This window comes from Equus quagga, chromosome 5 (genome assembly GCF_021613505.1).
Source record: "Equus quagga isolate Etosha38 chromosome 5, UCLA_HA_Equagga_1.0, whole genome shotgun sequence".
NCBI classification, from domain to species: domain Eukaryota; kingdom Metazoa; phylum Chordata; class Mammalia; order Perissodactyla; family Equidae; genus Equus; species Equus quagga.
Genome location: NC_060271.1, coordinates 17646482 through 17667534, shown reverse-complemented (window position 1 = coordinate 17667534; position 21053 = coordinate 17646482). Strand labels below are relative to the sequence as shown.

General features: G+C 43.0%; 1 protein-coding gene across 14 annotated transcripts; it reads left to right on the top strand.

Annotated features, from left to right (window-relative positions):
* Window positions 1-373: 373 nt before the first annotated feature.
* EXO5 (exonuclease 5) lies at window positions 374-19300 on the top strand. 14 transcript variants are annotated; one of them, XM_046661206.1, is made up of 4 exons: window positions 374-862; window positions 1674-1717; window positions 2538-2620; window positions 11085-12618. In XM_046661206.1, exon 4 carries the CDS (start codon window positions 11112-11114, stop codon window positions 12231-12233), a length of 1122 nt encoding a protein of 373 aa, XP_046517162.1. In that variant the 5' UTR covers window positions 374-862; window positions 1674-1717; window positions 2538-2620; window positions 11085-11111; the 3' UTR covers window positions 12234-12618. The 14 variants fall into 14 exon arrangements, 8 of the variants coding, with proteins under 8 accessions (XP_046517162.1, XP_046517159.1, XP_046517161.1 ...); XM_046661203.1 differs by having other exon boundaries at window positions 1392-1717; XR_006888621.1 differs by lacking the exon at window positions 11085-12618 and adding an exon at window positions 17246-17818 and having other exon boundaries at window positions 387-862; window positions 1392-1717.
* Window positions 19301-21053: the final 1753 nt, after the last annotated feature.

Here is a 21053-nt window from a genome sequence, read left to right as displayed (position 1 = left end):
ATGCAATGCCACCTTTGTCTTAAATCAAGTTCCCAACTATGTGATAAAACTGTAGAGAAAAGCAAAGATGCGATTGTTATAAAAGTCAGGCTAGTGATCCTCAGGAAGGAGGCATGGGAGCGTATTTGGGAAGGGCCTGACGCTTCTATTTTTGCTCTGATGACGACATATCCGTTCAATAAGTATTATACTTTAATTTATATTTCAGAATATAATTGTGTTATATTTCCTAAAAAAGAAAATTAGTTAAAAAGTAAGCAAACAGAAAAAAGAAATACATTGATGAGACGTGCGCCAGCATCTCTGAAAGTGGGTTCACGCTTATTCTCTCAGCTGGAACGGCCGGTGCGAGGTGCAGAGAGGGGGATACAGAATCCAAGGGCGCCAAAGCGAAGACGCGGCGCTGAACGGGCGGAGGCAGGTGCACCGGAGAAAGGGACACGCCCAGAGCTCTCTCGGACCCTGGCTTGGCAGTGAGACTGCGCCAGAGAGGGAACCTCTAGGTCCAGTGACAACGCAGCCCGGTCCAGAACTAAACCTCACGCACAGCCATCGAGGCACAGTGACGGACTGCCGCAGGTCGACTCTCGCATCAGGACCCTCCTCCGCCCGGCGGCCAAACGAATTCCCGCGCGAGGTGCAGACTCGCGAGGACGGAGCGGCGCCGCTGAGGCCTCCGGGAGGGAGGGGCGTAGGGCAGCCGCTGGGCGTTCTGGGCCGGGTCTCCAGGCGGCGCTGTGGGAAACCCGGGCTGAAAGGGCGTCGGCTCGGCGTGCTCTTGCTGGTCGTGGGGAGAGTCCGGGAGCAGTTCCGAGGCAGTGGCGGAGCCGCGTGGAGTCGGGGGTTCGGAGGAGTGTCCGAGGTTCGGGGAAGGCCGGCGAATGGGGGTGGCGGGCTGAGAGGCCGCGTTTGGGACCTGTCCCCGCCATTGCCGCGTCCCGCTTACCCTCCTCTCCGGGTGGGAGCGGCCCCTGGGGGTTCTGGACCTTTCGCCCTCGGAAGACCCCGCGGTCGGCTGGGACCCCCTTCCTGAGGCCGGCGGCCCCTGGCTGTCATTCCTGGCTCCTCCAGGACATTGTAGGCAGTGCTCGGTAAACTTTGGGGTATGCATGGAACTCCCGGGGAGACAGTGGTCTGGGGCCAGTGGGAAGGTGCCCCGCTGAAGGCAAACGTCCTGGGAGCCCACAAGTCCGGGCTGCACCGAACAAGTGAGGATGTTGAGGGTGAAGGCCGTGGCAGTTCAGAAAGCCGTGGGAACCCATCAGAGAGGAAAAGCCTCTGGCTGACCTGTGGTCTCTGCCCCAGCTTCTGGGCTGAGGTTGGGGCTGGAAAGGGAACTGACATCGGAGCTCCTGGGGGACCTTGGTTATTTTTGACCCTTTTACTTGCAGGGAGCCGGGATTGCATCAAGTAACTGTATCCAGGGGATGGGAGAATGAAAAGTCATGGAGAATTTGCCCCTGGAGAGAGGCAAGCGTTACCTAGGACCTGGGGTGGGCAACAGTCTGTGGAGCAGAGAGGAGGAGCCGCCGCAATGTGAGGGACTGGTCAGGTGACAAAGACCGAAGTGCCGTTCTACCACAGCAAGGCCCAGAGTTGCTAATCTGGATTCTTCCATGCAGACCTGGTCTTTCAGAGCGCCTTTCTTCTCCCCCCCGGCCTTGTCGTTTCAGCATTCTGCTTTTCCTTTCGAGAAGGAAGATCAGCCGAGTCCCAGGTGAGTAGAAGTTTCTTCTAAAGTTTAGTCTCATTTGTCAAAGGGAATAGATGTGCTGTCTCATCTCTGCCTTGAGAAGGGGAAGGAGATCCGCATTTGTTGAGTGTTAATATAGGTCCTGTGTTTTATCACTCAATCTTTTGGGTAGTGAGTACGTTTGGAAGGAGGACTCTAATTTTAAAGATGTGTCAGTAGCCTCAGGAAAACTAAACACTTGCCCAAGAGTACTCATAAGGCAAGTAGCATACTACTAATACTATTGACCTAGTTAGGATCAGGTTCAGAATCCACATCTGTGGGACTCTCAGACTCTTGATACTATACAATGTTTTCCTAACATCTCATTCACTTACCACCTAACGATTTTTGCCACATCTATGTACCTACCCCTGTTGTTAGTCTCATATTTTAAATTTTTTACTTACGTTTATTTAAAAATCAAACTTGTCCTAAGAAACACTATCTATGAAATTATGCATTTGATGGACGCTGTAATAACTTTATATTTATTATAAGATACATCTAAAAATGTTGGTCCATGTACCCTGTAAAATCATCTTGTGTCAAAAAGATACAAACTGCATTTTGGGACACAAGGCATTGCATCATGCTCTTGCCTGGATTTTTTCTGCATAGGAAGGTCCAGGCAACACATCTAAGTCTAAATTATCCATCCCCAGTATATTGTTTTCTTCCTTTAGATAAATAATTCCACAGAGAATGCCCCCCTTTTGTGTCTTCTCTACAAAACATTTCACTGACCTGTTCAGGGCTACCCTGTTCTCAATGTTGTATGTAAAACAAAGTGTGTACCTTTCAGGAGCTTACTCTGTCTTTGAGGAGTTAATACATACATGTGAAATAATCTGAATCAGTACTGTCCAATAGAACTTCTGTGATCAGGTAAGTGTTCTGTATCTGTGCCTTATAGTGTGGTACCCACTAGCTACATACTATAGCTGCTGAGCACTTGGAATGTGCCTAATGCAACTGGGAAAATGTTTTCAATTTTATTTAATTTTTATAATTTAGATAGCCACGTGTGACTGGTGGCTATCTATTGAACAGCCCAGGTATAGATATATGAAATAAAATATTTTCAAGGTCAGTTGATTTGGATGTAGTGCCCTCCCCCTGGAAAACCAGCCAACCAAGCAACCAACCAACCAACCAACAAAAGTATACATGTTAAATGCCATTTAACTTTAGTTTATTGGTGGGGGTTAAAGAGTCTCTCCAACCTTCGGGGATTTCCTAGTCGAAATAACATTACTCATTTTGAAACTGTCATCATTTAAGGCACATTTACAGTTTAAGACACTTGTGCAAATGTGTAGCTTCTGTGTTTTATTACTGTTGAAGTATCCTATAAAGCAATAACTTTATAGTTTATAATCAAAAGTCTTAGCATTGTATTACTTTTGTTCATTGCAAACAACTTTTCTTCCAGCTAGCTATGTTTTCTTTCATTAGGGACATTCAGACTATTGAAAAATTAGTTAAGTACAATCATAACAAATAATAATACCACTTTCAAGGAGCTTTTAACATGGAAGTTGGTGCATTCAGCTTATTCATTGCTTATCAGAATAGCAAGTAGGAAACGGCTTATAGTTACCTCCATCAACTTAAATTCTATGTCAAATTATTTATTTTCCTGGCATCCAAAGTCAAATATTAGTGCCCTTGTGATCCCTTATTTTGTTTTGTTTTCTCTGTGCAAGATTAGATATGTGAGCCTAGAAAGAAGACTTAAAAAAGTATCTTCACAGCATAATTTGCCTAGTTTCTTAAGATTAAAAACCCTTGAGAGAGAAAAACAATCAAACATACTGCGTGGTCTTTGTTTCCTGGTTTAAAGAGAAGCTATCCAAGACATTTCTAGGGTAGCTGGAGAAATTTGAATACAGACTGGAGTGTTAGGGAATTATTAGTAATGTTAGATGTGATAATAGTATTGTAGTTAATGTAGGAGAATGTCCTTATTTGGAAATGTATGCTGAAGCGTGTATATTTGAAGTGTTACGATGTCTGTAATTTACTTTAAAATAGTTCAGCTGAAAAAAAATCTGTAAACGAAAGAAGCAAACACAGCAACATGTCAACAGTTGTTTATCTAGATGCTGTGTATATGGGTGTTCATTGTTCTTGTCTATTTCTCTGTATGTGTGAAATTTTTCATAGTAAAAATTTTTTAAAAGAGTACCTATCCCACAGTAGAGTAGTGAGGTATTAGATGTGAGGCACTTGGCTCAGTGTCTAGCACACAATAACTGCACAATAAATGTTCATTATTATTTATAACAAATACAGTAGTGTTTTAATAGTACTTATTGACATTTATTTTCCATTTTCCCTCGTGGAGGGAAAAACTAAACTTAGTGGGAAACACCAATTTCAGTAACGTTAGGAGAATAATTTATAAAGCCAGTAAGGTAAAGCAAAACCTACCAAGAGCTTTTTCTCCTTGCCATTTCCTTAATATCGCTCAACGATAGAAAGCACCTGATTTCCACGTTACTGTGAACATCCTCTCATTACTTCATGCTATTACTTCGTGCATGAGTAGATTTATTTGTATTTATCTATAGTTAGTGTTTGAATTTTGCCATACTGTGTTCCCGAGAACTCCATTTAAAAAGTCATTGTGGAGCTGATTTTTCTTAAGGAACAGTAGGGTCTCGCTTACCCGGCAATAACCTATGTGCCCTACGGTAGCCGTGTATCCCCTGGCCTCCTTCCAGGGTGACGTCAGCCACCTGGTATTATAGTGATCCAGGGCCTGGCCAACCCAGATCTGCTTATCTCAAAGAACATCACATCTTGAAGGAACACAGAGCCCTTCCACGTGAGCTACTGGTCCTTGCAATACTGGTCATCGAGGACAGTCCCTCTTGGCAGGAATGTAGTCTTTGTTCCCCTGCCTACTTAAGCAACCCCCTCAGTTCTGGGTAGTGGTGTGCAACTCTGTCCAGCTGGCTGCTCCTATGCTCCTGGTATGTAAGTTCCCAGTAAATGTACACTGTCTCCAGGTCTTTTCTTCCATCTCTCTGCTGCATATCTGGAAGTGCTTGCCCAATTAGGTGTGTTGTCAGACAGTTGGTGAGCCAGCCAGGAGACCAAGGAAACCCCAGTGAGCACTGAGACTGTGGGCAATGGGAAGGGGAATTCTGTGCAGGAAATCCCAGGTTGGCTGGCATCCTTGATGTGGGGGCCGGTCACTGCCATCATAGGTGGGTGGGGCCCACCTTGTGAGTATAGGGACACCCTAAAAACGCCAGAGGGCCTAAGGGAAGTCCTGGGCACAATAGATGTAGGGAGGAAGAAATCAGAAGCCTGGGCTGTTGCAGCAGCTGTGGGGTGGCCCCTCCTCACTCCGGTAAGGCTGCAGCAGAAGCCAAGATGGAAACAAAAGCAAAAGTAAGGCAGTTGCAAGAAGAACTGAAGTTAGAAAGAGAGGCTCAACTGGTGCAAGCCAAGACAACTGAGGCACCGTGTACTCGCCTTTGGGAATCTGATGAGAAAATGGAGACACTAGCCTGTCATTTTGCTAAAATTAAGGGGTGACAGCTACCATGGGCGAAAGTGTAAGCCCTTGTGACCCAAGGAGATCAAAACCCAAAGCAATGGGACCCATGGGAATCTAATAGTGAGGAAAGTGAGGATGCTGCAGGATGGGATGACCCAATAGAAGTACCTGTCCTGGTGGCACGTCCAATTGTCACCCAAAAAATGGAATCAGAACAACCCTGGCCCCCAGGGGTTGATCTGACCGAGTTACCCTCGCTGGTTTAGCATGTGCCCTCTCCTATGCAGGATTACCCCACTGCCAAATTGGTAGAACTAGGAAATAAGTTTAGACAGAAAGGGAGGGAAAGCATTCCTGGGTGGCTTTTGCGTCTCTGGGATACTGAAGCAGAAGGTATTTTGCTGTTAGGAGTGGAGATGAGCAAAATGGCTTTCATCACTTCTCACCCCACCCTACTGCAACGCCTCTCTAGCGTTGTCAATGAAGATCAAGCGTCTCCCTCTTGACTTGGTTGATGGCTGCCTGTAAGGGGGCCTGGCCTAATGAAGGGGACATACCTATGCCTCCTCCCCGGTGGCAGACCATGGAAGAATTACAGGATTTGTTTAGGACACTAAGCATGAAACGTGCAGTTTATGCCAAACATTACCGAGGGCCTGACAATGAACTATTCAGTGCAGGAATGAAAGACACTGTGTTACAGACAGCTCAGAGCCAATGGTATGTGGCTTTAGTCTGCATCCTAAACCCCTTGGGAGGTCAACCAGTGTCCCAGGCAGCCCAAGCTGCCGCTGACCTGGGGGAGACAGATAAGTTCAGGCAGAGGGGAGTGAGGGCTCCTGGGCCCCCCAGAAAAACAGGCAACAAAGGAGCCAAAACCACCAAGAGCTCTAGTAGAGTAACACGTAGACATATGTGGCAAGGCCTGGTGGCAGCAGGCACCCTTCTGGGAAAAGTTGATGGACAACCAAACAGTGTTCTGCTGGCTTTGTGGCAGAAGCTGGAGCCAAAACAAAGATTCATGAGGCCACCCACAGAGCACCCCAAACCAGCAGCACCCCCAGCTACAGCCTAGGAACACTCTAGCCCCTGTGACTAGGGGAAAGGCCAAGGGACCCCCCAGCACACCCCTGTAACACTGTGCAGGTGGCCCAGGTATCAGGGGACCGGAGGCCACATGTGGAAATAACAATATAATGGTCTACTAAAAATAAACATATGGTTTTAGTGTATACAGGAGCAGAATGTACTCTGATTCATGGAAATCCGTCCCGTTTTGATGGCCCTATTTCTGTCATAGATGCTTACAGTGGGGGCACAGTCAAGGTGAAACTGGTGCTGCTAGTGCTGTGGATACGGCGTCTCCTGCCAAAATGATATATGGTATATATTGCCCCCATACCCAAATACACCCTGGGAATGGGTGTCCTCACTGGCCTGACCCTACAGACTACTGCTGGAGAATTCCACCTTCAGGTCCACTTGGTTAAATCTGTCATAAGGGGACATGCCAAATGGACCCTGGTCAGCTTGCCCCAACCATGTTGTGTGGTGATGATAAAACAGTATTGTCTCCTCAGGGGAGAAGATGAAATCACAGGAACTGTACAGGCATTGGCAAAAGTGGGAATCATTAGACCCACACATAGTCCGTTCAAGAGCCTGGTGTGGCCCATTCAGAAGCCAGATGGTTCCTGGCGAATGACTGGGGACTGTCGAGAATTAAACAAAGTGATGCTGCCTACGTATGCCGCCATCCCCAGTATAGACTCCCTCTTAGAAAAATAGGGGATGCCTTGGGAACATACCATTTTGTTCTGGACCTTGCTAATGCCTTTTTCAGTATCCCCTTGGATGAAGGTAGTCAAGACCAATTTGCCTTTACTTGGCAGGGCACACAATAGACTTTCACTGTTCTGCCTCACGGGTATCTCCATAGTCCCACAATTTGTCATGGTCTTGTGGCCACTGACTTGGCCCAGTGGACACAAACCCCTAATGTTGCCTTGTTCCGTTATATCAATGATGTCATGTTAACCTCTGAGTCTTTTTCAGACCTCTAGGAAGCCTCCTGCTCCCTCATCACCCTCCTACACCAACAAGGATGGGTGGTAAACGACAACAAATTACAAGGGCCTGGGTTATCTGACATGTACTTGGGGATTGTCTGGTCGAGTAAGACAATAGTGGTTCCTGCTGCTGTTATAGATAAGATACAGGCTTTCCCTACACCCAGCACCCCAAAACAACCACAGACCTTTCTGTGCTTAGTAGGTTATTGGCGCCCTTTCATTCCTTGTTTAGCCTAACTACTCGTTTAGCCCTCTTCATAAGTTGGTACGAAAGGGTGTTATCTGGGACTGGGGGACCACTGAGCAGGAGGCCTTCACCCAAGCTAAAATAGCAGTAAAACACATTCAGTCTTTGGGTGTTTGAACCCAAGGACAATCATGCGAATTGGACGTTCCCAGTTGTCCAGAGGGGTTTGGATGGGGTCTCTGGCAGAGGCAAGGCAACAAATGAGTTCCCCTTGGCTTCTGGTCACAATTGTGGAAAGGGGCTGAAAGATGATATAGCACCCTGGAACAACAATTATATGCTATTTATTTGGCCCTCCAACAAGTGGAGCCCATAACCCATTTCCTGCCGGTCACAGTCCGTACCCATCTGCCCATTGTAGCGTGGCTGCAAGATGCTTTCCAGAAGCCACATTCAGGAACAGCCCAAACACAGACATTGGCAAAGTTGCATGCCTACTTACAACAACGAGGGACCTTTACTAATAGTCCTTTAAGTGTGGAATTGCTTGCCATCCTATGACCAGTGACGTAGACCACAGAAGAAGCAACCCTGTTGGATGAAGTGCCCACACCTGAAACCCTCCTGAATGTATGGGAAGGAGAAGGACCAATGCCCGCGGAGGCCTGGTATATAGATGGCTCCACAGGAGAGGCTCCCCCACTGGCAGCAGTGGCCATTCAGCCTTTGCCAAGAGCTTGTGGTTGGATTCTGGCTCTGGGTATGGTAGTCAGTGGGCCGAATTGCTGGCCACCTGGATGGTACTGACTCAAGAACCCGATCCAGTACATCTTTGTATAGACAGGCAGTCTATAAGGGACTCACCCTGTGGATGGCCCAGTGGGCTTGACAAAAGTGAACCATCAATGGTCACCCATTATGGGGGGCAGAGCTCTGGGATGATATCTGGCAGCAGGTCCAGGGAATGATGATAACAGTGTATCATGTATCTGTACATCAGGTGACAGTGCCACCAGGAAACCAACAAGCAGACAGATTAGCCCAGATTCGTCTCCTAGAAGAAGTACCAGCTGAGAGAGTGGCAGAATGGTTACACTAGAAAACTGGACGTAAAAGACAGAGGACCCTATGGACTTTTTCCAAGGCCTGGGGCCTCTCCCTACGCTGTGCTGATGTAGTATGGGTCACCAGGCGTGCCCTTTTTGTTCCTTGCGGAGACCCTGGGCCATTCCTCAGGATGTAGGCTAAATCACCAGAGGCAACCAACCCATCCAATGCTGGCAGGTGGATTACGTTGGACCCTTAACCTCTCTCCAACAGTTGCCAATATGCCTTTAATTGCATAGACACATATACAGAACTGCTGCAGGCGTACTCCAGCACACGGGCCACACTGAAGACCACCATAAGAGGCCCAGATCACCTCTGCACTGCTTATGGTGTTCCCATGGACATCAACAGTGACCAAGATACTCATTTTACTGGCCACCAGGTACAAACATGGGCTGACCAAATGGACCATACATTGGCATTTTCACCAGCCATACAACCTCACAGCCACGGGGCTGGTAGAACAAATGAATGGCTTGCTGAAACAACAATTAAGGACAGAAGAAAGGACCCTAGCCCACTGGCTGAGATGCCTAACAACTGCAATACGTCAACTAAATGAACATGAGAAACATACCCAACCCAGCGCGTATCGGATGTTGATACAAGGACCCGATCCAACTGTATGCCTACAGACAAGAGCACACTAAGTAGAAACTATACAACCACAAATAGGCACTCAGAACAACTTGCTTATGCCTTTGCTATAAGAACTCCTACTAGGACCCACGTGATCACTTGGCCCTGGGACTGCCAGGTGGAGCCCCACTGGTGTGGTCTCTTAGCCACTTGGGGGACAGGCTTAGGACAAGATAGTAACAGCCTTTATTGTGGGAGGACCACCCAAAACCTCCAAACTTAGTAATCCAGGGCCTCCAATTCCCCAAGGCACTTTCATCCTATCCCTCTGGTGGTGGTGTTCCTCCCTTATCCTACACCACTGCCCCTGTGGCGCCCAACCCAACTGGACAAGTAGTATGATATTGCTGTCCTCATCTAAAACCATAGGCCAGTACCACACTAACGCAAGACATTGCAACCACGTGTGTCTTGTTGGATGGTCATGACCTCCCTGTTTTAGTTCCCTCTAAATGTCTTACCTTTTGTCCTTAAGACAAGGTCTGCCAACCTCTTCACTGATTGGGCGTACGTTGTTGCTCACAAAATGGCTCCAACTGCTAGGTATGTAGCAGGCAGCCTCTCTCTTTGACCACGTAGTTACCATGGCATCTCCAAGCTGCCAACGACTGACTGGAGAGCCCTGCACGATTGGAGGAATGCTTACCACATTCCTGTTCCTCCTCCCCTCCCACCAGCAGCCTTTCCTTGCCCTCTTATAATGCCTCTTGAGATCATATGTTTCAGCTTGTGCGTGAGCAGGTTAAGACAACCCCAAAAGCGGAATACTCCGTTTTTGATGGTGTAAGATGGTTGCAATGCTCCTCTATGTGTCTGGCCTGAGGGGATCCACGGAAGAATGGCGTGATAAGATTGTAAGGGCCATTTGGACACATAGAGGGGTGGAGTGTAGGATCACACTTGCCCAGCAATAACCTACGTGTCCTATAGTAATCGTGTCCCCTAGCCTCCTTCCTAGGCATGACGCCAACCATCTAGTAGTGTAATGATTCAGGGCCTGGCCAACCTGGATCTGCTTATCTCAAAGAACATCATGTCTTGAAGGAACACAGAGCCCTTCCAGGTGAGCTACTGGTCCTTGGAATGCTGGTCATGTGAGGACAGTCCCTCTTGGCAGGCATGTAGCCTTTGTTCCCCTGCCTACTTAAGCAACCCCCTCTCAGTTCTTGGTAATGGTGTGCAACTCTGTCCAGCTGGCTGCTCCTGGACTCCCTGTGTGTAGTTCCCAATAAACTGTTAAGCTCATACACCATCTCCAAGTCTTTTTTTCGGTCTCTTCCACTGCGTTTCCAGAACTGCTTGCCCAACTAGGTGTGCAGTCAGACAGGAACAGTTTGTAATTGAGATTTATTTTCCTAGTCAAGGACTTCATGTCAAAGAAACTGTCAAAGTGGCCCTTGGTAAACTGTCAGACATTGGTCCAACATTTACAAAGATCTGTATTCGCTTAAAGAAATAATATCCTAAGTCAGTAGAATTTTGAAGCAGAAAAGGCAAACCTCAAATCTCCTTTTATGTGAAGAAATTGAGGCCAAGCAAGGTGATTTGCTGAAAGTCACACACAATGTTAGTGCCAGATTTAGGAATAAAACTATTTTGCACTTAAAAAATTTGGCCAAGTGTTTGTATGGATGATCCAAGGAGCTGTATTATTGTAAATTGTACCCATACCACAACTCTGTAGCAGTACTGCTGGGTCTTAAATAAATAGAGTTCTTTAAATAATGTAAATATATAATTAGCCATGATTCTTTTTACATCATTGGAATTTGAAAGTGCTTTTGAGAAATTTTTTATTTGAATAATGCCTTTCTTTAACATGATATGCAGAGCCTTTGCCCAGTCCAGAGCTGTGCCATGGCAGAGACTGAGGAAGAGGAGATGGTGTCAGCAGAGGCCTCAGGGTTCTCAGACTTGAGTGACTCAGAGTTTCTAGAGATTCTGGACCTGGATGATAGCCAAGAGTCAAGTGCTTCACTTAGCAATCCTGGCCCTTCATCTGAACTCCCTGGGAAGGATGGCAAGCTCATAAGCTTACCAAAGGGGAAAAGAGGATTGGATGTCTCATCACCCATGGAGCGATTCCACCTTAACTATTTGTATGTCACTGACCTGTCTACTCAGAACTGGTGTGAACAGCAAATGGTATATGGGAAGGAGATTCCTGATTTCCTGGTACCTGAGAAGGCAGCTGTTTTGGATACTGGTGCCAGCATCCACCTAGCTAGAGAACTAGAAGTTCATGATCTTAGGACTGTCCCCATCACCACTAAAGAAGATGCTTGGGCAGTTAAGTTTCTGAACATGTTATTGATGATTCCTACCCTGCAGTCAGAAGGACGCATCAGAGAGTTTCCAGTGTTTGGAGAAGTGGACGGTGTGCTTCTTGTTGGAGTGATTGATGAGCTACACTATACAGCCAAGGGAGAACTGGAACTGGTTGAACTCAAGACACGCAGGCGCCCTGTGCTCCCTCTGGAAGCACAGAAGAACAAAGACTATTTTCAAGTCAGCCTATACAAATACATCTTTGATGCCATGGTACAAGGGAAAGTGACCACTGCTAGCCTAATCCACCACACAAAATTGCATCCAGAAAAGCCACTGGGACCTTCAGTGCTGAGGCATGCCCAGCAGGGAGGCTTCTCTGTGAAGTCCTTGGGTGACCTCATGGAGCTGGTCTTCTTGTCTCTGACACTGTCTGACCTCCCAGTTATTGATATCCTGAAGATTGAGTATATCCACCAAGAGACTGCCACTGTTCTGGCTACGGAGGTTGTGGCCTTTGAAGAGAAGGAGGTGAGAGGCAAAGTGCAGCACTGTATGGCCTACTGGATGGGCCACCGAGAGCCCCAAGGGGTTGATATAGAGGAGGCTTGGAAATGCCGGACGTGCAACTATGCAGATATCTGTGAGTGGAGGCAGGGCGGTGGGGTGCACAGCTCCACGCTGGAGCCCCAAGCCAAAAAAGCCAAATGAGGAGAGGGTATGCCTTCGGGAACTTTGATCCTTCCTGCTCCTAATGTATTTAACAGAGTAAAAGAGGACCAGCCTCTGAGCTTGGCTTTCATGGAGAGTGTTCTTATTTTCATACTTTTCATATTTCCTCAACCTCTAACTACTCAATTCCAGGACCAAGGCTCAGGGATGAGTGGGAGAGATCTGGGATTATACAGTATTGTCCCTGGAGCTTTGCTATTGAGTACCAAGAAGACAGATGCTCATCATGGCTGGAGCAGAGGTACCCTTCAGCAATCATTGCTTTCCTAAGAAGATTCTTCAGTTTCTAAGTCTCTTCCCTATTTTTTTTCTCAATCAAGGCTTTCTACATTTTATATAATAAAATAAAATGTAATGTTGTCCAGGTTGGTTGAGCTGATGGTTTTTTTCCACAATCTCAGTCCTTCAAAGATGACTGCTATAAATAGTTGTGTGTTATTCCAAGCCTTTAAGTACATACATAAACATTTCTGAAGCAGAATTAGTGGAATGAGCAGACCAAGAATTTTAAATATGCATAATAAATGTGCTCAATGAAATAAGGGAAAAGGAAGCAGGAACATGCAGTCATTAAAAATTGCAGTATTAGATATGAAAAATATAATACATGAAGTAACATGTAGCATTCACACACTGTACAATCCAGCAATACCACTCCTAAGTATAGACTAAGAGAAACCCTTATACAAGTACAACAGGAAATATGAACGAGAATATACTTTGTGGCACTTCCACAATAGCAAAACCTAAACCTAGAAACTACCCAGGTGCCCATCAGAAGAGTGGATGATGTGGTACAGCAGCCAAAAGAAATGAGCTACAATGACATGCAGCAATGTGGATGAATCTTAGCAGCACAATATTAAGTGAAAAAGTAAGTCCCAAAAGGTTACATAGGGTATGATACCCTTTTTATAAAGTGAAAAACAAAAAAAAATTAAAAACATTTTAAGGAAAATGTAAAGATAGTAGAGAGGAATCTCAGTGCATCTTAGAAGGCAATGGGGCCCTTAGCTGCAAACATCTCCAAAGAGGCCAGAGGAAAGAGTGACATGGACATCACCTGGAAGATGAAGGCTTGTTTATGGAAACACTTCTGGAGAATTTGCAAAAGTAGATGGAAGGGGAGAGGAGTTGGCAGGGGTGGGGTTTCTATATTAACTGGAGGGCCAAGAGCCAGCAGAACATGGCGAATATTGTTAATGTGGCTCCATGTTATACATGAACTGATAAAACCTGGACGTTTATAGGAGATGAAATAGGTTGCCTCTGGAGGCCAACTGAGGGATAATGGGAATCTGGTGATAACTCTTCCTGTATACTGAGTGAGTGTCATGTGCCAGGCTCTGTGCTGAGCACAATTTATGATTAAACCTATGTATCCATTATCCCTGATGAGGAACTGAGACTTAGAAGGGTTATAAAACTTACCCAAGATCCCACAGTTTGAAAGTGGTAGACTGTAGCCTAGGTATGTCTGCAGTGCTTTTGGCTTAACCATTATGCTGTAAAGTTTTTCTTGCTGCTGTTAAGCCTCTTGTGCTGTATTCGATTCTAGGCCCTGGGAAGTTTGGAATAAAATTGGCATAGTGAACTGGACCTTATGGGATAAACAGTATCCAGCCAATAGTCTTCAAGAAAATAACTTGCTCAGGGTTCTGGCCTCACCTTAGTTATACTGGAAGCTTTAAGTAGAGGAAGAAGAGAAAATTAGTTGGTTTCAGACAGTGACACTGTCAGAATTCAGCAATTCTGCAGTTCAGTAGTTCCCTGAGCTCTCAAGTCCTTTTTTTAAATTAACATCTTCTAGTTATTGCTTTATGGTTTCTCACAAAATAAGTAGAGGCATGTGTAGTTGGGATCACCCCAGGATCACTGATGCTGTTCTCTTCATCAGATACTTCCTTGGTTTGTAGCCTCCGCATATCTGATAATGTCATCTCTCCCTTGTGAATTCTGCTGAAGTTGTCTGAACTCCAGCTTATGGACCTATTGGATGTTTGTTCAGTGAGAGAGACATCACAATAAAGCTATTTCTTGATTTTTTTTTTCTTCTCAGGCCAGAGAATGGGTTAAATACATTAATTAGGATTAGGTTCAACTGTTCATAATAGAAATTGCCAAAAAATAGTGGTTAAACAAAATAGAAATTTTGTTCTCTCTTATGAAAAATAACCCTAAATATAGTTAGTCTAGGGACCTCATGGTGTCAGGAGCCCAGGTTCCTTCTCTCTCATTTCTCTAACATCAACAAGTATCTTCCTACTTTGTAGTCCAAAATGGCTGCCCAAGCTCCAGTCACCCATTGCACATTCAGCATAAAGCTGAACTGGAAAAGAGCATCATTGTAAGGACACTTCCTAAATTGGCACCACCACTTCCACTTACATTTCACTGGCCAAAACTTGGTCACCTGGTCATAGCCAGCTGCAAGGAAGGTTGGGATATGTAGTTTTTATTCTGAGAAAGCATTTGCCCAGACACAAACTGGAGAGTCTATTAACTGCAAAAAAGGGAGAATGGATATTGAGTGACAGCTTGGAATCTCTGCCCCATTGAGATTTCAGGAATAGAGCTGGCACTTTTTACCTTGTTAAGGACCCTACACTCTTAGGGAAAAAAGGAAGAGATGAACATGACTTGTCCTAAATTGGTCCCACAACTCCATCCTGGCACCAAAATGTATCAGAACTGACAGTTGTAGGTTAAGGCTCATAATTTTAAAAATCTGATGTCGTCTGCTAGATGCAGTCTGGACAACTTTCCCTTCGTTGTATATTCTGGGGCAAAAGCATCAAGTTGAGAGGGTCACCTTTCAGAATTTGATACTTAGAAACCCATTGAAGGCCTGCAGGAGGTGCAGAACCTCAAGGCCATGAGATTCTTGGAGGCTTAACTAATGATTCTGGGCATCCTGAGGCATAAAGAAGAGAGCAGGTTTGAGAAGATCCAGCCAAAAGAGGTTCAGTTCCGGCCCTCAGGCTTTGTATAGTCTAGCAGAGAATACAGACAAGTAAACAGGCAGTGACAGAGCTATGTAATAAGAGCTGGTATAGGGTGTACAAGATACTAGAGACTCACAAAAGGAAATCTACACCGGACTTTTGAGGTCAGGACAGCTTTCTGGTAGAAGAGAAGACTGCTAAGAACTAAACAGTGAATTAGCTGACTCGAGAGAGTTTGAGCAATAATTCTTCAGGCAGAGAGTGGTATGTGTAACAGCCTGGCAGATATAGAACGTAGTGGGTTCAGGAATCAAAGAAGTTTATTAAACTTAGACAATAGGATGAAGGGAAGTGGGAGGAGATGAAGCTAAAGAGGTAAGCAGAGCACAGATTATGTAAAACCTTATAAATCTTGTTGAGAATTTTGGAGTGAGAGTTGATGAATTTCCTGCCTGCTTTCCCCTAATGTCTCTTTTTCTCAATTTTCAATATCTTGAAAAGTTTTTAAATTGTAAAATATGTAACATAAAATTTGCCATTTTAACCATTTTTACACATACTGAATTCAGTGGCATTAAGTACATTCATGCTGTTGTGCATCCATCTCCAGAAGGTTTTCATCTTCCCCCACTTGAAACTCGGTACCCATTAGACATCACCTCCCCATTCCTCCCTCCCCCAGCCCCTGCAACTACTATTCTCCTTCTGTCTCTATGAATTTAACTACTCTGGGTACCTCATATAAGTGGAATCATTCAATATTTGTCCTTTTGTGATTGGCAGGTTTCACTTAGCATATGTCTTCAAGTGTTATCCAGTGTTATAGTGTGTGTCAGAATTTCCTCCTTTTTTAAGACTGAATAATATTCCGTTATGTCAATGTCTTTTAAAAGTAAGTGGGAGCAAAGCAGGATTCTAGAGGAGGAGCTGACTTGGTAAAAGTTATATTGCAGAATGATTTATCTCAGATCTGAAATCAGAAATATTGTAGTGGTATCAGTCCACCACGTTGTGTGGTTGTCAGCTCCTCAAATGTAGAAGCAGACAATGCAGAGAGGTCCTGTTGGCACATAAGAAAGGGGAGGCTGCAAGCCCTGAAGGTCTAGATGAAGTGAAAAATGAGCTGTATTGAATTCTAGTTCAGTATCCTAGAAATAATGATGATTAAGCCCCATAAGCAGAATCTCTGAGTGTGGGGCACAAGTAAGCTAAGAATCATCCTAGCCTCAGTTTCTCCAGCTGCACTGAATGTCCCTTCCACCCTCCTTGAATAGACTCCAAAAGCCCTAACCTTCATGGGATATATTTATTGGGAGTATCTTTTTGAGTCTTTGGCTTGTGTTTTTACTCTATCGTGGTGTCTTTTGAGGAACAAAATTTTAATGAAGCCCAGTCTCAATGTTTGTTAGTGCTTTTTGTGTCCCATTTAAGATACGGGTTCCTACTTCAACACACCTTGCTTCTTTTACTTATCAATTTATTTTGAAATTGTTTCATATTAGTATTTATAGTTTACCTCTTCCCTCTTAGCAGCTGCAAAGGATTGCATTGTAAAGATATATTATTATTTATCTAACCAGATCTCTATTTATATACATTTAGTTTATTTCCTGTCTTTTTGTACTACAAACACTATAATAATATATAAAGTAGAAAGTGAAAGTTGCTGTGACATACACACCTAGTAATCCTGAACCCCAAAATAACCATTGATAGGAAGCTGATAAGATTCTTTAAGATATTTTTATGGACATATCAACATATATTTAAGTATAAAACAAATATGTGTGTATTGGGGTGTATGTGATTAGACACATAAAATAATCCTTTGTCACCTCCCTGTTTCTGTTAAGTTTTATCATGGGTATAGTTTCATATCAATAGCTGGATAATATAGTATTTCATTGTATGGTTGTAATATAATTCACATAATTATCGCTTCTTTATAGGCAGATTTAGGGGCAAATATAGACACAAATGTATATAGCCTATATATGTCCATTGATAATGTGAATATTTTTCTGATTTTCTCCCTCTTACTCCCAGGCCAAGAAATTTTGGGTTATAAGATGTGCACATTTAAAATACATCTGGATCCAGACTGCCCTCCAGAAATAGTATAACTTTGGACTCCAAGATCCCTCAAATCCTTACATTATCATCATATGATATAATAACTCAAATTATTTTCCAGAAGGAAGCACATAAAAGTGTATGTTCTTCCACACCCTAATGCTAGTATTATAATTCTTTTTAAGTGATGCCAACATGATGGATAATTGATATTTTAACCTTAGTATTGTTTTAATTTGCACTATTCACATAACCTGGGAAGATGCATATCTGTCCTTTACTTATTGGTAATTTGTATTTCTTTTATGAATTGACTGCTCATGTTCACTGCCCATTTATAATGAAGATCTCAATCTTTTTAAATGATTCTTAAAAGCCAGTTTTGCATATATTTTAATTTCCCTTATGGTGGATTTTTCTGATTAAATAATGCATGCTCATTGTAAAGAATCGAAACAATACATTAAAATGTAAAGAAAAATTTTTTTCAACTATTGTGGTTATTGCTTCTCTCTTCTATTTTCTCTTTCTGGAATCCTATTATGTGTATTCCTATTATATATACTTTCTATGTCTCCTAATTTTCCCTCTCATTATTCTCTTTGTTATTTTCTTTTAATACTGAGAAAATTATTTGTGCTGCTCTTCAACTTAGAAAATATTTCCTTGATTATTATCCCTCTCTTCTCTTCTCTCCTTCTGGACTGCCTATTATACATATATTAAATTTCCTTGACCTGCCTTCTAACCTGTTATTTTTTATATTTCACTTTTTAAATTTTTTGTCTCTACATTCTAAGAATTTTTTGACCTGGTAATCTAGTGAACTAATTGATATTCCTGCATTTTCCAGTCTTGTCTTCTGCTACTCAAGTAGCCATTGAAGTTTTTTGTTTGGTGATTTTATTTTTCATGCCCCCAACCTTTGCTGTTCTCTGATTTTCCTCTTTTTCTACACAGGGAGTAAATGTTAGAAGTGTTGCAAGATGCTTTAGCCTGATTATTGAGCTCATCAGAAAGTCCACGCAGAAACCTTTTAAATGTGAAAAATGTGGTGGGGATTCAAACAGAGCCTGGCTTTTTGCTATAATCAGAGAGCTTACACAGTGGGGAAGCCACTTAAATGTGATACATGTGGTGAAGGCTTCAGTTGTAACATAATTCTTCATGTCCTCCTGAAAGGAGGGGAAAAAACATTTAAATGTGAGAAATGCAGAAAAGCTTTGGTGCTAGCTCAAATCTTCATATTCCTCAGAGAATCTATACAGGGAGAAACCCTACAGGTGTGGCGAGTGTGACAAGAGCATCAGCTGGAGCACAGATCTTCAAGTTCTTCAGAGAGATTATCCAGGAGAAAGGCTCTATAAAGGTGTGAAGAGAGGCAAAGGTTTCAGTGAAAGCTCAAACTTTACTTCCATCAGAGCGCATGCGGGAGAGGAACCCAGTAAGTGTGTTGTGTTGTAAGAGCTTCGGCCAGAGTGCAAATCTCTCCTCATGTACATCAGAGCGTCCACACGGAAGAAAAGCCATATAGATGTGAAGAATACGGGGAGGGCTTCTGTGAGAGCTCAAAGTCTTCATACTCGTCAGAGAGTCCGCACTGGAGAAAAACTTTGTACATGTACTAATTGTGGTAAGGCCTTCAGTTAGAGCTCAAGTCTTCACATTCATCAGAAAGCCCATTGCAGAGGATTAGTTTAAGGAGCTTCAATCAAAGTGTAGATGACCAAAATCATCTTTTCACATATAAGAAACTTTATGAAAGTGAAGAGTGTACCAACATTTTCAGTCAGAGGACAGGTCTTCACATTTGTTGCACAGGCCATACAGGAGAGAAAGTCTATAAAAATGAACGTCAGAGTTTCATTCAGTGGATAATTATTTGCTTTGTTAACCAATATGGTAAGGGCCTTTTCAATAGTGTAAATTACAAAGAGAATCGGGCCAGCCCCATGACCAAGTGGTTAAGTTTGCAAGCTCAGCTTTGGCGGCCCAGGGTTTCGGCAGTTTGGATCCTGGGCCCGGACATGGTACTGTTCATCAGGCCATGCTGAGGCAGCGTCCCACATGCCACAAGTAGAAGGACACACAACTAAAAATATACAACTATGTACCGGGGGGCTTTGGGGAGAAAAAGGAAAAGGAAAATCTTTAAAATAAAATCAAAAGAGAATCGATAAAGCCAGAGAAACTCTTTTTTGATACATTTATATATCGCAAACTACAGTAGTTTTAGTGAACATCTTTATTGTGCCACATAATTATCATTTCTTTTTTGTGTTGAGAATAGTTAAGATCTAGTCTCTTAGCAACTTTGAAGTTTATAATACAGTATCACTGACTATAATCACTATGTTGTGCATTAGATCTCCAGAACTTATTTATCTATTCGTTGCAAGTTTGTACCCTTAAACAACTGCCCAATTCCCACACACCCCCAGCCCCTGCTAACCACCATTCTACTCTCTGTTCTTATACATTGAAATACAGAGAAATGCTTAAATGTGAAATTTGGGGAGAACATTTTAGTGAAGTTCACAGTTTCTAACCCCATAAAAGAGATTATATCTAGGAAAGTAATCTCATCAATACCTTGAATAGAGTGAAATATATAAAATTAGTATTCATGTAAAAGGGATCAGGGATGTGTACATGCAGGTTACTTAGTAGCTATACCTATATTTCATTTTCAGATTTATGTTTATATAGAAACTAATACAGTCATGCGTTACTTAATCATGGGGATACATTCTGAGAAATGCATTGTTAGATGATTTCATTGATGTGCAAACTTCATAGAGTACTTACACAACCTATATGGTATAGCCTACTAGACATCTAGGCTATATAGTACTAATCTTAGAGGACTGTTATTGACAGAAATGTCATTATTGTGGTGTATGACTATAGAAGTTTTTTTATCTTTAATCTCACAGTTTATTAGGTGCATTATACAGATAAAAATATAAATTCTCTCCTAACATACTCTCTGGACTCCTACTTAGAGACATAATTGTTTCATCTGTAACTGTCTCAATTTTCTAAATCTTGAAAATGTTACATTCAGTGATCAAGATGAGTGTCTTATCTTCTGGACCACTTCTTAACTTCCCTTTTGTTTAATTTCAAACATATTAGCCTTTGAAACTGGAAGTCATAATTCCCAGAAGTCTAGATTAGTTATTAATGACATGGGTCCTCTGTTTTAGTAGACCTTGATAATAATTGACTTAAGACATTTTTTAAATACCCAAATTGAACTGCTAGAAATGAAAAATACACTGGGTGGGATCAACAACAGATTTGACATTGCAGAAGAAAAAATAAGTGAACTTGAAGACATAGCCATAGAAGGCATTCAAAATGAAGCACAGAGAGAAAAAAATACTGAAAAGGAGAAAGCAGCACATCAGTTAGCTATGGGAAAATTTAAATAATGGTCTAATACAGGTATAGTTGTAGTTCACAAAGAAAAGGAAGGGAGGGAAGACAGAAAGAATATTTGAAGAAATAATGATTTAAAAACTTTCTAAATTTGATGAAAATTATAAACCCACAGAAGCTCAATGTCCTCCATGCCCAAGAAACATGGGGGAAGTTACACCAAGGCACATCATAATCAAATTGCTTAAAGCCAGTGATAAAGAGAAAATCTTAAAAGCAGCCAGAGGGAAAAAATACATTAAATATAGAGGAGGAAAAAAGGTGACAGGAGATTGCTTGTTGGAAATGATAGAAAACAGAGAAAGCAGTGGAGCAATATCTTTAAAGTCCTGAAATT